Genomic DNA, 15,453 nt, shown 5'->3' on the forward strand with positions numbered 1-15,453 from the left:
ACGCTCTTCCGATCTGCTCTCTCCTCTTCTCTGCCCCGGCTGGGTGACCCTCCACTCCTCCCAGCAGGCTGGCTCTTCCTGGAATCAGCCTGTCTCCCTGCCAGCCACTGGCCTGCTGGACCGCGGCCTGCCTCCCATCTGAGAACCAGCACCCTCTCTCGTCCTTATTCTGTTCCTAGAAGAACCCCTGCGAAGGCTCGCCTCTAGGAAGCCTTCCTGACTCACCCAGGACCACCCGGTGGGCCTCCACATCCCGCCCCAGCACCCCCCACCTCACATACACCCGCCCGTTGCCAGGGCCCTGCTGCAACGCCCAGGCAATGGGCAGAGGCATTGTCTTGCTGACCACGCCCCACTGGAGCCTGGCTGTGTTCAGTCTCCCCCAGTGGATTTTCCTGGAGTCACATTTCTAATAAAGGAGCAACTTCCACATCCAAGCTGTCTGGAACTGGACCGGGCGGCCTGGGATGTCAGTGACCTCCCTGAGGATGGAGGCTTCAAACGACGGTTGTTCGTTCGTAACAGGTGCTTCTAATGTCACTTTTAAACAGGCATCCAGAAACATCTGTTAAGTAAATACTAACACGAGTCACTCCCCTCCTCCAGTGGAGAAGGCGATGGCACCCACTCCAGTCCTCTTGCCTGGAAAATCCCACGGACGGAGGAGCCTGGTGGGCTGCAGTCCCTGAGGTTGCGAAGAGTCAGACACAACTGAGCAACTTCACTTTCGCTTTTCACTTTCATGCACTGGAGAAGGAAATGGCACCCCACTCCAGTGTTCTTGCCTGGAGAATCCTGGGGCCGGGGGAGCCTGGTGGGCTGCCATCTCTGGGGTCGCACAGAGTCAGACACAACTGAAGCGACTTAGCAGCAGCAGCAGCATAAGAGACAATTATGAACAACTATATGGCAATAAAATGAGTAAAGTGGAAGAAACGGACAGATTCTTAGAAAAGTTCAATCTTCCAAGGGAAGATATAGAAATTATGAATGACCCAAATACAAGCAGTGAAATTGAAGCTGTGATAAAAAAAACTCCCAAAAAACAAAAGCCCAGGACCAGATGGCTTCACAGGAGAATTCCATCAAACATTCAGAGAAGAGCTAATGCCTATCCTTCTAAAACTCTTTCAAAAAATTGCAGAGGAAAGAACACTTTCAAATTTATTTGCCGAGGCCACCATCACCCTGATACTAAAACCAGACAAAGACAACACAAAAAAAGAAAACTACAGGCCAATATCACTGATGAACATAGATGCAAAAATCCTCAACAAAATCTTAGCAAACAAAATTCAGCAACACATCAAGAAGCTCATACACCATCATCAAGTTGGGTTTATTCCAGGAATGCAAGGATTCTTCAATATATGCAAATCAATTAATGTGATACACCATATTAACAAACTGAAAGATAAAAACCATATGATAATCTCAATAGATACAGAAAAAGCATCTATTTTTGCTTTTGACAAATTTGACAAAATTCAGTACCCATTTACAATTAAAATTCTTCAAAAAATGGGCATAGAAGGAACCTACCTCAACATAGGAAAGGCCATATATGATAAGCCTACAGCAAACATTATTCTCAATGGTGAAAAACTGAAAGCATTCCCCCTAAGATCAGGAACAAGACAAGGGTGTCCACTTTCACCACTATTATTCAACATAGTTCTGGAAGTCTACAGCAATCAGAGAAGAAAAAGAAATAAAAGGAATCCAGATCAGAAAAGAAGAAGTAAGGAATCCAAATTGGAAAAGAAGAAGTAAAGCTCTCACTGTTTGCAGATGACATGATACTGTACATAGAAAACCACAAAGACAGTATCAAAAAATTATTAGAGCTAATTGGTGAATTTAGCAAAGTTGCAGGATACAAAATCAATACACAGAAATCACTTGCATTTCCATATACTAACAATGAAAATTCAGAAATAGAAATTAAGAAATCAATCCCATTCACCACGGCAACAGAATTAAATATCTAGGAATAAACTTACCTAAGGAGACAAAAGAACTGTACACAGAAAATTATAAGACTGATGAAATAAAGACAGTATAAACAGATGGATATATTACCCATGTTCCTGGGTAGGAAGAATCAATACTGTGAAAATGACTATACTCCCAAATGCAATCTACAGATTCAATGTGATCCCTAACAAATAACCCAGAGAAGGCAATGGCAACCCACTCCAGTACTCTTGCCTGGAAAATTCCAGGGACGGGGGAGCCTGGTGGGCTGCAGTCTATGGGGTTACACAGAGTCGGACACGACTGAAGCAACTTAGCAGCAGCAGCAACAAATTACCAATGGCATTTTTCATGAAACTAGAACACAAAATTTCACAATTCATATGGAAACACAAAAGACCCTGAATGGCCAAAGAAGTGTTGAGAAAGAAGAGTGGAGCTGGAGGAATCAACCTTCCTGACTTCAAAATTAAACTACAAAGCTACAGTCATCAAGACAGTATGGTACTGGCACAAAACAGAAATATAGACCAATGGAACAAGATAGAAAGCCCAGAAATAAACCCATGCACCTATGGGTACCTTATTTTTGACAAAGGAGGCAAGAATATACAATGGGGCAAAGACAGCCTCTTCAATAAATGGTGCTGGGAAAACTGGCCAGCTACATGTAAAAGAATGAAATTAGAACACTTCCTAACACAAAGACAAAGACCATACACAAAGAAAACTCAAAATGGATTAAAGACCTAAATTAAGACCAGAGACTTATAAAATTCTTAGAGGAAAACACAAGCAGAACATATGATGACATAAATCAAAGCAAGATCCTCTATGACCTACCTCCTAGAGTAATGGAAATAAAAACAAAAGAAAACAAGTATGACCTGATTAAACTTAAAAGCTTTTGCACAGCAAAGGAAACTATAAGCAAGGGGAAAAGACAATCCTCACAATGGGAGAAAATAATAGCAAATGAAACAACTGACAAAGGATTAATTTCCAAAATATACAAGCAGCTCATACAACTGAGTGCCAGAAAAACAAACAACCCAATCAAAAAGTGGGGAAAAGACCTAAACAGACATTTCTCCAAAGAAGATATACAGATGGCTAATAAACACATGAAAAGATGCTCAATATCGCTCATTATTAGAGAAATGCAAATCAAAACTACAATGAAATATTACCTCACACCAGTCAGAATGGCCATTGCCAAAAAATCTACAAACAAATGCTGGAGAGGGTGTAAAAATAATAATAAAGATAAAATGTTATTTATAATTCTGCTGTACATGAAATGAAAAAGATTTCTGGGACATGCTTTACCAATCTTTCCTTTGTAGCATGTGAGTTTTTGTTGGGCTTAGGAAAAGTTCCCAAGAATACAAAAAGAAATCCCTGTCTTTTCCTCTAGTTACTGTTTTTTTTTTTTTCTTTTCTATTACTTTAAGCTCTATGAGCCATAAGGACAATCTGGCAACATCAGTCAAAACTGAAACAGTAATACTCTGACTCAGCAATTCTATGGCTATAATCTACAAAAACAGTCACACATGGGCACCAAGACATGTACAAGGGTTTTCACTGGAGGATTATCTGTACTAGGAAAACAGGGAAAGTATCTAGATATCTATCAGCAGAGGACTTTAAATACATTACAACAGAACTACATAAACAGAATATATACTTAGTTTTAATAAGAAAAAATAATATTTATGTATTTTGATAGAGAAAAATATCCACTACATAATAAGTGAATAAATGCAAGCTGCAGGAGTATATACTGTGCAATCTCATTTTTACGAAAGAAAAATACATATGTAGTTCTACTAGGACTCATCTGTTAATAGTAGATATTCAGTAAGCATTTATGAAATAAATCAATTATAAATGAACAGGAGATATGTGAAAGGAAATATAGACTTTAAAAAAAAAATAGGATTGAATTATCGGGAATAGCACAAATCTTTTATTTTTGTGTTTCTATACTATTTTAAATTTTAATGAGTATCATTCCTACTTTTTTGACAAATAGTCCACTTAAGACAAAGTAATTAAGAAAGTTCAATTCTTTATCAACATTTTCAGAGCCATAAAGAGTACACAATCAGTCCTCACAATTCTTTTACCTACATTCAAGGCTGCATTCCAGAGAACCAGATGCCTTTTGAGTTTTTTCTCGTTCTCTAAGTTGCTGGTTCAAAATTCTCAATTGCCTAAATGAAATAATGAAGAAACATGAATGCAAGAATCCCAAGCTCATTTTAGAGTGTACATGTGACAGCCTATTAAAATAGAGAACATAAACAGTGGCACCTACTAGGAGAGCAGAAGTCCATCTTGTCCCTAAACATAAGACAAAAACCAAACAAACAAAACCACACTACTGCTATTATTTTAAGACCTGAGATAATTTTTAAAAGATTGCCCAGGATGGCATAAAACCCCCCTTCAACAGAAAAAGGTTAACTTATTTTTCCTCTTCCCTTTTTTGTTCTCTTATCTCTTCAGTGATTTCCTTGTTTTTCTATTTCTTTCATTTCTATCTCCTCTTGCTATTTTCTTCTGTCTTCCTTCTCAGGAAGTATTTTCATTACTGTAGTGATTATCTACTTTTAAAAGATCTGTTGTAATTATGAACCAGAATTCCTACAAGGACCAGCTGCTATCAGACAACTAACTGCTTGGTTTGTCACGCAGTGTAAAAACTGGGAAACAAAAACTTATGCTGCTACTAATTTCTTTAATAGATCTAAAGGTTAATGGCTTTATTTAAGTAAAGAGAATGCCAATAAGCACCACCTCTACCTCACAATGAACTTCATAATATATAGCTGCTTCACAAATAGGAACATACAGAAGGAACTGCAAGTGTTTACTTCTAAGAAGTTAACATTAAAAAAAAAAAATCTCTAATACCTTTTGAGAATTATTATCTGGAAATATTCTGTGCTAAAGTATCACTGTTATGAAATCTAAAACGATAGATCCTACCTCACATCATTTGTATATATTCATTCAGGTTGGATTAAAGAGCTAAACATAAAATATAACAACAAACAAAACTTAACAAGTTTTAGGTGGCAATCTACATAATCTTAAGTGGGAAAGGCATTCCTAAGCAATACTCAAAATCTAGCAATCATCAAGGAAAAAAGTAAAGGATTTAACCACATCAAAACTGAAACTTGTTCTAGAATTAGCAGTCTGGAGCATATCTGCTACACATATAACAGACAAAGGGGCTGTAACATTGAAGAGCTCCTACAAATCAGTAAGTAGGGAAAGAAAACATGACCAATGATAAGAATGGGCAATTCACAAAAGAAACAGAAGAGGCTGATAAGCATATGAAAAATTCTCAGCCACACTAGTATGAAGAAATACAAATTTAAAACAGGAGATATTTTATGACCATAGGATTCACAAAAATAAAAGGAAACAACACTGTAAAATATATACATATATATTTATTTGGCTGCACCAGGTCTTAGTTGCAGGATCTTTAGTTGTGTGTGTGTGTGTCTCTCTGACTCTTTGTGATCCCATGGACTTAGTTGTATGTGTGTGTGTCTCTCTGACTCTTTGTGATCCCATGGACTTAGTTGTGTGTGTGTGTGTGTCTCTCTGACTCTTTGTGATCCCATGGACTTAGTTGTGTGTGTGTCTCTCTCTCTGACTCTTTGTGATCCCATGGACTTAGTTGTGTGTGTGTGTGTCTCTCTCTGACTCTTTTGTGACCCCATGGACAGTAGCCTGCCAAGCTTCTTGTCTATGGGATTTCCCAGGCAAGAATACTGGGGTAGGTTGCTACTTCATTCTCAAAGGAAATAACACTTTTTGTTGGTGACAGGATAAGGAAATGAAATATCTCATTTGGTAGGAGTCTCTACTTGCTCCTTCTCAGGTTTCTTTCACAGGCTTCTCCTTCTGTGTTCTCTGCTTAAGAAGCTGTTATTCCCCAGCAATGCACCCTTGGTTGTGTTCACACTCTGTACGTTCTTAGTGAATTGAACACTTACACGCTGATACCAAACCACTTGCTTTTAATCATTATTGTCTCCAGTACCTACACAGGGCCAGATCTGTAGCAAATGCTCAATAAAAATGTGGTCAGTGAATAACTCCCAAGCTTACATTTCTATCCTGAATCTTGTTTGTGGGTTCCACTCATACCATACATGTCTCCAGAGGGTCTAAATCTTAACTCACTAGTTCTCCCACTACATTTTCTAACTAAAAAATAAAATGAAATAACAATCTATTCTTCCTCTAGTAACTTCCATCTGGGAGGATTATGTTATCATGTGTCAAATTATCAGGCCAAAGCCTGAATGCCACACCCCAGTTCCTCCCCAGTTCCATTTCATTTCTTTGTTCCTCGTGGGTACATAATGGTCTTGTATTTTAGTTTAAAATCAGGAAATGGTCATGAGTTCTAACTTGCCCTTTAAATATTACAGCACTCACTAGCTTAATCGGAACCCCCCACAGCCTTCATCCAGGAAATTCTGGAATGTGCCACAAGGTCACAATGAATGGGTCACTACGGATATTTTACGGGTAGGGACCAAGAGGGCTAACAGTTGAGAACTGTGTCAGGAGTCTCACACAAACACTGTCCAGACCCAAACGCCAAACAAACAATGCAGCTAGCCATTTTTTTTAATGCCACAAGATGGCAATAAACACCAAGAAAGTCCTGAAAGATCAGCTTTCTGGCTAAAAAGGAACAGAAGTTTCAAAATGTCCAAACAAGAAAAAAAAAACCCGTTTTTGATTGAAAATGCTGAAAAACACTTTTGAATGAGCCTATGCATTCCAATTCTTATTTATAACAGAGATTATGGATGATTCTTTCCAAACAAAGATTAACAAAGAGACACAAAAACTGCTACTTCTGCTGGAAATCTCATTCTGCTAAAAAAAAAAAAAAAAGCATATCTGACAAATTCTTCATTTTTCGATAATTTCAGTTTTGGAAGGTCAGGTAAACGGTGGCAGTAGCATGATATATAATCTCTGTCCTCTAAGGACACAGCCAAGAAACGTTGGTGCCAAGTCCGAAGAATTAGGTTAGACATAAAACTAATACCTTTTAAAAAAATTAAAAACAAGCAGTGACCAATAAATTTTTATTTTCTAAAGTGGCTTATAAATTAGCTCCTAAAGCAATTTTAAAATGTTCTGCGACTTACCCAGTGTCACAGTGTATAAGAATTCGCCTGCCAGTGCAGGGGACACAGGTTCAACCCCTGGTTTGGGAAGACTCCACATGCCACTGAGAAACTAAGCCCATGCACCACAACTGCCGAGCCTGCAGGCCGTAACTACTGAAGCCTGAGCACCGAGAGCCTGTGCTCTGCCCTAAGAGAAGCCACCGCAAGAGAAGTCCACACACAACAACAAAGAGCAGCCCTGCTTGCTGCAGCTAGAGAAAGTCCACGAAAGCAACGAACACCCAGTGCAGCCAAAAATAAAAATCAATCAATCAATCAAAGAAAAATGTTCTAAGAAATAGAAATAAATAACAACTATTGATATTTCCTATGGTCACAATATCAAGATAAATAATACGCAGAGACTAAGTTCTGGGCTTCCCAGGTGGCTCAGCAGTAAAGAATTCCCCTGCAATGTAGGAGACCCAGATGCGATCCCTGGGGTCAGGAAGATGCCCTGGAGAAGGAAATGGCAACTCACTCCAGTATTCTCGCCTGGGAAATCCCGTGAACAGAGGAACCTGGCAGGCTACAGTCCATGGGGTTGCAGAGTCGAACATGACTGAAGCAACTGAGCACAAGCACTGCATAGCCTGAAAATGAAAGTGAAGGTCACTCAGTCGTGTCCGACTCTTTGCGACCCCATGGACGATACAGTCCATGGACTGCATAGCCTAGACTAGCCTAATAAATATCCGGATGTAGTTCACTTTGCTCTCTATTTGTTACCAACCAAGTGACAACAGATGTGAAAAAGTTGTGAAAAAATACATACTAGTGGGCAGAAATAATGGAAGAGTTAGAGACTGCTGTCAGTATTTGGAAAATAGGGGATTAAGAGTATAAATACAGTGAGACTATGTCTACTTTCCTTACAAAGCCCTAGATATCTCATTAGGCATTTTTGTTCTGGCCATAGGACATCTTTGCATGGAGACAAAAAAGTCAAAGAGCAATTCTTACCTGCGTAAATGAGCGTTTTCACTTCTTAGTGGCTGCATGGCCAGTGCTATTTCAACCTGAATATTTCTGTTTGCACTTACGGCTGGAAGCAGAGATATACACATCTCCAGTTCTGTAATCACCCTCTGGATTTCTGAATCTTCTATAAAAAACAGAAGAAATGAGTAAACACAGTATTATAAATTGCTGTTTTGATAAGATTATTCACATGTATTACTAAAAAAGAAAACATTTCACATATATACATATGTACTATAAACAAACTCAACTCAGTTATTTATGAATTTATTATACAAATCCTATTTTCCTTTTTCCTGCAGTCTGCACTTCCTTATTGAGAAGAATTCTAAAGATTTATGTTAATTCACAGAATTATTATATCAGTGATTTTTTTTTCAGTTAAAGTGTCTAGTAGGAAGATGGTTTATATATATATCTCCTAGTCCACATGTTCCTATAATTACTAAAGGGTTTCTTATAATTGATTATAGTATTAACAACACAACCTTTGATCCTGGCATAAGCAAATAATTCACTTCTGGTGATTCATTTTGGAAATATATTGAGGGAGGGTCTACTAAGATAAGGTTTTATTATTTAATTTTATAAAGTAAATTTAACACAACCGGCTACACTTCATTTGATGCAGCATCAAAAGCAGTATCATTTTTGTCATTGACTGTGGGGAGTGGATGATTTGGGAGGTGGCAAAAAGATACAGGTAGAAGGTAGATTTTAGATCTCTTGTCCTTTTATTTTTGTTCATTTTTATTCAGATTTTCTGTAAACTGCTAGAGAAATGGTACAGATGAATTTATTTGCAAAGCAGAAATAGAGTCACAAATGTAGCAAAAAAGCTTATGGCCAGCAAAGAGGGAGAAGGTGGGATGAACTGGGAGATGAGGGTTGATATACGTATAGTACTGTGTAAAAAACAGATCACTAATGAGAACCTATGGTACAGCACAGGGAATCCTACTTGATCTATGGTGACCTAAACAGGAAGAAAATTTTTAAAGAGTGGATATATGTATACATACAACTGATGCACTTTGCTTTACGGGAGAAACTCATACAACATTGTAAAGCAGCTATACTTCAATTAAACAAAAATTTCTGGGAAATGAAAACATTTAATAAATATAATATTAACTGTCTGATATCCAAAAGAGATAAAGTATTCAGCTACAAAAAGTTAATCAATTCCACAAGTATTTTAACACCTTAATGGAAAGTTTACATGCATACAGTAATTGTGCCCAATTACAGAGCAGAATGCTCTGTAGAGGGGTTTTTGCATGAAAGCATTAGAAGCAGAGACCTGGGCTCCACCATTTTCCTGCAATGTACCTTAGTCAAATTACTTAATTCTTGAAGCCTAGGTTTCTTCATGGTTAAATGGATAACAACAGTACCTCATGGGGTTGCTGAGAGGATTAAATGAAATACTGTTCTCCAAGCCTCAGTTTCCTCGTCTGTAAAATGGGGACAATAATAGTACCTCATAGTGTTGCTGTGAGGATTAAATGAAATAATGCATATAAAACACTTAGCACAGTGCTGGGCACATGCTAGGTGCTCAATAAGTGATAGCTAATATTACTACTATTATAATTGTTACCAATGATTAAGTATTCACTTAAGAGAATAATAATGAATTAACAGTCTGAAAATACAGGAGATTTTAATATACTGAACCACAGGATTAATAGTGCTACATCCTAATAATACAGATAAATTTTAAGATACTGAACCACAGGATTAATAGTGCTACATCCTAATACAGATAAATTTTAAGATTTGGTAACTTTTTTGTCAGACTGCAAATATGAGGTACTCAATTAGAACTTCCATAATCAATTACTGTGTTTTCTAGATGACAAATGTGTAACTAACTCCAAGTGAAAGTCATTATTCAGAATATACATACATAATGAAAATGAATACAACCTGGCTCATAACTCCACCCAAGATATTTTTTTTGATTAATTAAAATATCTTAAGAGTGAACTGAAAAGGGCATCAGAAGATTTAGGTTCCTTCTCAAAGTGAGATTTGTTAAACATTGTAACAGTTATTAAATAAATGATGAGAGGAAAACTTTTACATCTTTTTAAAGTAGGAAACATTATCACTCTGTTCTAGGGAGTTAACCATGTCCTCCAACCCCTTAAAATTTATCTCTATGAATTTTCTTTGGTTGAATCTTTTCAAGGTCCCTTTGAATCAAGTAGAATGAACACACACTTACAAGTAAAAGAATGATATTCCCTAGCACGTTTCAAATCCACAGGAAACAACAGGGAGCAAAAACCCACAAAATAAGAATAAAACAGACAAAACTCATCTCCTCATTAGCATAAGACATACTTCTATGGAAAATATCACAAACTTCATGTTGATTATTCTGAATTTAAATGATGACATGCCACAGAAAATTATAAAGAAAGTACTTATCTACCTTGTTCTGCTACCAGGGCCTTGAGCTCTCCCAACAAATACTTGATAGTTCTAACTTTTTCAGCACTCTGGTTCACGTTTTTTGCCTTCTGCACATCCTTTATTCTTGAATCTCCCAGAGGTATGTTTAAATCCTTTCCTTCACTTCTGACCTCACCAATGTGTTTGTTAATACATTTTTCTTCATGAGTAGCCAAGAAAGCTGGCTGTAATAGGGTGGGGCTGCAGCGAGTGGGACTGTCAGGATGAGAACGCAACAGTTTCATGTATGTCTGGAAACACTTCAGTAAGTCCGGTTCCTCAGAAAGTCTTTTCGGCAGAACCCCGTTAGCAAGACCCAGTTGCTGAAATGTTGGAGTAGCTGGTTTGCCAGTTTGGGGCAGGTTACATGAAACTCCAAGACAGGTATTGAAGGAATTCCTTACAACATCATCAGTACAGTTCACAGAAGTTGTTCTTCCTTGTGATGCAAACTGACTGTCACCATCAGTCTGAACTTCCTAAAGAAAGAAAAAAACAAGCTAAGACTTCAAAAATAATGAGCACTGACTTGTGGGCATTAACTACAATAAACTCAAGTGAAAAATGTTAGAAGATGACATTTGCAGGATGGAGTTACAGATTACCAGTGAATAAGTCAATTTCCCCTTAGCTCATTATTCTGCATTTTTAAAGCTTAATTAGTTCACTCAGTAATATGGGAACATTATAAAGCCACGACCAAAATAGATTGTTTACATATATCATAAATGGTTTAAAGGCATCAAAAATTAGTCTACTTTGGGACTAAAATAAACTTCCACTTTGGGAAATCACAGTGTAGAAAATAAGCTGAAAAGGCTTCTGCATAAACATATTTAGAGAAATGTTACAGTAGTAAAAAATTTATTTAAATGTCTAACCATAGGTGAGGAGTTACACAGACCATGGTATATCCACTAGAGTAGTAAGAACTTAGTAAAAATTTACAAAAGGTAAATCACAATTAAATGTTAAGTGGAAAAAAGCAGCATGTAAAACTATATAAAATTTAATTATGATGATATTATTAAAAGAAAGTTTACTTAACAAATTAAAACCAGAAAATGAAACCTACACAAAGAATTAAATGACTGGAACATGCTCTATCAATGTGTTAACAGCAATTGTGCTTTGCTGGTAGGTATGGGTGATTTTTTTTTCCCTAGTAATCTTTTTCCTTCGCCGTGCCCACCACTGTCCTTAATTAATAGGCAAACTTTTCTAATAAAAAATAACTCAAAAAATAATTGGTCTTTACAGCCTAGAGCATTAAGATACAATCAGCAAATGAAATTTTCTCTCAAGATGACAATTTCTAAAAGCAAATCATTACTTATATAGTATATAAACTGCACTCACAGAATGAACCATCGGAGGGCAGGGTGGCTGCCGAGGTACCCGGACTGGGATAGAGGTGGGTAAACCATAACTAGAAGGTGAAGACGTCGGAGATTCTAAAAAGTAAAAGGGAGAAAAAGTCATTCACATCTCAGACTGCTTATACAATTACCAGGCAACTTAATTAGAGCTTATATTCATGCTTTTTAAAACGTCATTCATACTAACCAGAACCAGACACAGTGTGGCAAGGTGCAGTAGGAATTCCATTAGGGTTGTTCTTTGAAGCCAAGTTATTCATCAGTGACATTTGAGTCTGCACATGTTCACAAAGAGCTTGGTATATTAAGGGTGAATACATTCCACAGTGGTCTTGTAGTGACCAGTTTTGCAGTATATCTGATGAGTCTCTTTCACTTCCAACAGAAGCATCATTAGGTATCTGCTTCTTCTTATCTGAAGATACTAATATGGAAAAAGGGGGAAAAATTTTTCTGAAATACGGTTCTTTTCAAAAACCTTTACCAAAGGTATTAGAGGAAAAAAGGGCTCTCAAAAGTAACTCGATTCATCACGTACTTTACAGAGTGTGATCACCCCTAAAGAAAATCACCTCAAATTCTTTTTTTAAAAGGAAGTAATGAATCAGGTTCTCCTCAAAATTAACTTACACTATGTCTTTAAAATCTCTATTAAATGCTACTCATAATGCACTTGAGTTGGGAAAGGAGTCACTGGAAGGACTGATGCTGAAGCTGAAACTCCAATACTTTGGCCACCTAATAAGAACTGACTCACTGGAAGAACTGACTCATTGGAAAAGACCCTGATGCTGGGAAAGTTGAAGGCAGGAGGAGAAGGGGACGATAGAGGATTAGATGGTTGGATGGCATCACTGACTCGATGCACATGAGTTTGAGGAAAGCTCTGGGAGATGGTGATGGACAGGGAAGCCTTGCGTGCTACAGTCCATGGGCTCGCAAAAAGTCAGACACAATTGACTGACTGAACTAAATGGAATGTTCTTGAGAGGGAGAATGGAACAGAAAGATAGAATACCTTGTACAATTATGATGCTTTGATGATAATGATGATAATAACAGCAACAATAAATAAATCAGAGCTTTTAGAGTGAGAAAGTGAATTTAATCTACACATTGAGCTCTCAAATAAGACCTTAACCTGATATTTAAAGTCTCAAAAGCCTAACCACAACATAATTTTCCAACCATCTTTCCATCATCCTCAACTAAGAAATCTTTCAATCCAGTCAGACCAATTTAGACACCTACATGTTTTTCTCACTTTCCTATACTATTACTCATGATGAACCATACCTTTCAATTCAATTCTACCTAACTCACCAAAGCTCATCTGAAGCCTTCTCCAGTCATTTCAGTCTAGTGACTGCTCTTCACCATGCCAGAGTATATACTGTCTATACAAATCATGTATCACTTGGATACTGTACTATATTGCTTATCTTTCACTCTCTTGTCTGTTTGACTAAACTATAAGCTTCTTTAGGCAGGGCTATATCAGAGTACAAAACAAACTTAGAAAAACATATACTTTTTGGCAAAAGCTTACCAAAGCTAAACATATATTTTATGATATAGCAATTATATTTTGGGGAATATACCTGGCAGAAATGAGTATTACATCTACTAAAATGTGTACAAGAATGTTCGCAACAGCTGTATTAGCAGTAGCCCCAAACTGAAAACCCAAACAGTCATGAATAGTAGAAGTGGATGAATTGTGGTGTAGCCATATGATGGAATACTATATAGCAATGGAAAAAAACAAAGTACTGATATACTCTGACTGCCTATATGAAGTTAACAGATATGATCCTGTGTGAGAGTCAGACACAAGACTACAGTGTAGAGCTGCATTTTCACAGTGTACATGAAATTCAAAGATAGTAAAACTATCCAATCGAGAAAGAAGTCAGAAAAGTGTTTATTCAAGGATGGGGAGACAGGTAATAATGAGAATACTGACGGATAGGAGCCTGGTAGGGTACTGAAATCGTTCTTTATTTTCAACTGGGTGGTCAACTACATGGATGTACACATATGCAAATATTTATTGAGATTTATACACTTGCTTTATTAAAGTTAATCCTTACTTAAACAGTGAAAAGTTAAAAATGTTTAAATGGTATGGAATTCCCTAAATACATACACAATTTATTGAAAATAAAAACACTGCTAAAAGCATAAAACCTACAAGTAAAAGCAAAACGTTAAAGGCAAATGAAATATTATAAGCAATAAACACAGAAAACTACTACTAAATTATTATTGGACTATGAAAATGGTTGGAGATACTGGATGCATCTATTTTGACTTGAGTTATTCTTTCCTTTGTAATAACCTATTGCTGTGAACATACTTCCCTGGCTTGCATATGAGCTCTAACAATTACTAGCTGAATAACTTTTGGCAAATTATTTAACCTCTCTTGGACTCTTCTTCCTCATCAAAAAAATGATGATAATACGAGCATTACCTGTTTTATAATACTGTTATGAAAATTAAATAGCACATGTCAACTATCAGTGTCTAGCCCATAATAAGAACTCAATAAATGTTACAGCCATTACCAAATGGCTCCAAAGTCTTAATCAGATCAGATCAGATCAGATCAGTCGCTTAGTCGTGTCCAACTCTTTGCGACCCCATGAATCACAGCACGCCAGGCCTCCCTGTCCATCACCAACTCCCGAAGTTCACTCAGACTCACGTCCATCGAGTCAGTGATACCATCCAGCCATCTCATCCTCTGTCATCCCCTTCTCCTCTTGCCCCCAATCCCTCCCAGCATCAGAGTTTTTTCCAATGAGTCAACTCTTTGCATGAGGTGGCCAAAGTACTGGAGTTTCAGCTTTAGCATCCTTCCTTCCAAAGAAATCCCAGGGCTGATCTCCTTCACAATGGGCTGGTTGGATCTCCTTGCAGTCCAAGGGACTCTCAAGAGTCTTCTCCAACACCATAGTTCAAAAGCATCAATTCTTCGGCGTTCAGCTTTCTTCACAGTCCGACTCTCACATCCATACATGACCACTGGAAAAACCATAGCCTTGACTAGACAGACCTTTGTTGGCAAAGTAACATCTCTGCTTTTGAATATGCTGTCTAGGTTGGTCATAACTTTCCTTCCAAGGAGTAAGTGTCTTTTAATTTCATGGCTGCAGTCACCATCTGCAGTGATTTTGGAGCCCCCCAAAAAATAAAGTCTGATACTGTTTCCACTGTTTCCCCATCTATTTCCTCTGAAGTGATGGGACCAAATGCCATGATCTTCATTTTCTGAATGTTGAGCTTTAAGCCAACTTTTTCACTCTCCTCTTTCACTTTCATCATGAGGCTTTTTAGTTCCTCTTCATTTTCTGCCGTAAGGGTGGTATCATCTGCATATCTGAGGTTATTGATATTTCTCCTGGCAGTCTTGATTCCAGCTTGTG

General features: G+C 37.4%; 1 protein-coding gene across 1 annotated transcript in view; it reads right to left on the reverse strand.

Annotated features, from left to right (window-relative positions):
• CCDC14 (coiled-coil domain containing 14) overlaps positions 1-15,453 on the reverse strand; it is a 40,659-nt gene that overhangs the window by 9,906 nt on the left and 15,300 nt on the right. Inside the window, exons 6-10 of the mRNA XM_010834272.1 lie at positions 12,210-12,446; positions 12,003-12,097; positions 10,624-11,122; positions 8,163-8,304; positions 4,114-4,196 (exon numbers count right to left, since the gene is read on the reverse strand). Coding sequence (XP_010832574.1) covers positions 4,114-4,196; positions 8,163-8,304; positions 10,624-11,122; positions 12,003-12,097; positions 12,210-12,446 — 1,056 coding nt within the window. The remainder of the gene's footprint in view (positions 1-4,113; positions 4,197-8,162; positions 8,305-10,623; positions 11,123-12,002; positions 12,098-12,209; positions 12,447-15,453) is intronic.

The sequence above is a fragment of the Bison bison genome, unplaced genomic scaffold, assembly GCF_000754665.1.
Source record: "Bison bison bison isolate TAMUID 2011002044 unplaced genomic scaffold, Bison_UMD1.0 scf7180017864032, whole genome shotgun sequence".
Taxonomy (NCBI): Eukaryota; Metazoa; Chordata; class Mammalia; order Artiodactyla; family Bovidae; genus Bison; species Bison bison.